The sequence below is a fragment of the Trachymyrmex cornetzi genome, unplaced genomic scaffold, assembly GCF_001594075.2.
Source record: "Trachymyrmex cornetzi isolate Tcor2-1 unplaced genomic scaffold, Tcor1.1 scaffold770, whole genome shotgun sequence".
NCBI lineage: Eukaryota > Metazoa > Arthropoda > Insecta > Hymenoptera > Formicidae > Trachymyrmex > Trachymyrmex cornetzi.
This window is the reverse complement of record NW_017300103.1, coordinates 32,408-34,370: the sequence shown is the minus strand read 5'-3', so window position 1 is coordinate 34,370 and position 1,963 is coordinate 32,408. Positions and strand designations below refer to the sequence as shown.

The following is a 1,963-nucleotide window of genomic DNA, read 5'->3' as shown; positions in this document are numbered from 1 at the left end:
TTTAGGCATCCTCAGTGATACAAGATACAAGTTACTAAGAGTTACGAGAAGGTATAAGCTACTAAGCGACATAAGCGTCAGTGCGACATTACTCTTCGTATCCCGCGTATTTCGATTCGCGTCAAACTCCATTCTACTATATCTATAATTCCAAGTCGAGTAAAGGCGTATACTATTGTAACGTACAGAATAAGCAATTATAAGTATATTATTATTTAATAGAGTCAGTGTTTATTTACATTCACCCTTCCTTAAACTATTAACTAAGTACAATTCGATTCGCGCTAAAATCTTCATAATTAAAATCTTCATACTGCTCTTCGCAACATTCACGAAGGACGAGAAGGACAGGAAGGAAGCTTTCCACACTTTACTCCAAGCTGAGCGTACTGACGGTGATCTATATCAACGATATCGTTACCAGTCAGCAACGAAAGGTAGGACATAATATAATACTATTTCCAAATCGACTACTGATCATTAGATCACCAAATTCATTCAAGCAACTAAGTGCTGCGTAGTTGAATTACACTGAGTACGCAGCAGTTGCCTGAAGGTCTAGATGTCTTATAATCAGAGAATTGCCTTTGAATACAGCTCTACGAATTAAAGTTGAATTACACCTTAATTCACGTGGCTACTTTCAATCGACATTCACAGTCATCATTACACTGTAAATTGTCGATAACCAGACGAGTGGTAGTTGTAACGTGGTGAGAACATCAAGTTGAGTTACACTTGGTGTGCGTTCGCACGTTTAAACTGCCTCATTATCCGTTAATCGACGCTATCCCTCTTGACTAGATTTCTGCCCTGAGAGTTGAATTACACTCCCGCGGGTTGAATCTTCCTCATTAAGGAAGCTTGCCACAATCGCCTTGCATGTCGACCACACGCGGAACTGTTATTAACGAGTTGTCGGAAGGCGCACATTCTCCGACTGAATCGCGAAACGTCCATTGCTGCATGACCACTTACTTCTACGTCAACGATAACGTTATATGCCAACGGTGTTTTGAGAATACTAATAGCTCGCCTCAAACCCAGATTGGCTGTAACACGCGCCATTCCCTGCAACTAGGAGCCGATCAGATTAACTACTATTGCCGGCTGTGCAATACGGCATTAGAAACCGTTCGATTTGACACTCTCTGTCCTGCATGCACAGAAGCGTTAAGTCAATATATTAATTATTATAATTACGTAACATCGGGATGTTGTAAATCTATTATTATTGCGCTAAACGAGGTCAAACACCTGTAAATCCGAACTCACCTCCATGTGTCCGCCGCATTCTTATTTTAATCGTGAATCCAACAAATGATATAACCAAACCCTACCTTACCAGCAGTGGTTAGACAGCGTATCGGGATGTCGCGCCACCTTTTACCAGCACCGGATAAATAACGAAGATATCTGTTCAGAGTGCTTTCGCGCTAAATCCGAATACGATCAAGTTCATTACGATATAGTTATTCGCCACTACCTAGTATACGGAGATCTCGGCTATTTCACTGAGTGCGCACTGTGTGGAATCGTCGTCGACTTTCACCCTCTAGTTTCCTGCGTAGTATGCCTCCGTGCGCATAGCGATTTTATAGAGTACTTGCGTTTGTCGAACGACCGGCCTTACCATTCTTCAGAATCTACTATCGTGTGCATCACGCAGACGCGTATTCAGATAACTAACGACGGAACCACGGAAGACAATATTACCAACTCATCAGTGTAACTACCGCGGATACGTTACCGACTTATCAACAGAGCCGCGTGAGATAACGTTACCGGCTTACCGACATAACGTCTATGAATAACGGAACACTAGTTTAATCAACCGCTCTACCACTTCCTCTGTATCGGAATTTCCAATAATTCCTGGTGACAGTAGCTGCCTAAACGAATTTGATCACTCATATTCCCTCTCCACCCGACTTACGAGAATTGTGGAATATAGGACGTGACA

General features: G+C 42.3%; 1 protein-coding gene across 1 annotated transcript in view; it reads left to right on the top strand.

Moving 5' to 3' along the window:
- The first annotated feature begins 882 nt into the window (after positions 1 to 882).
- LOC108768239 (matrix metalloproteinase-2-like) overlaps positions 883 to 1,963 on the top strand; it is a 2,168-nt gene continuing 1,087 nt past the window's right edge. Inside the window, exon 1 of the mRNA XM_018518604.1 lies at positions 883 to 1,054. Within this exon, the coding sequence (XP_018374106.1) occupies positions 883 to 1,054 (172 nt within the window). The remainder of the gene's footprint in view (positions 1,055 to 1,963) is intronic.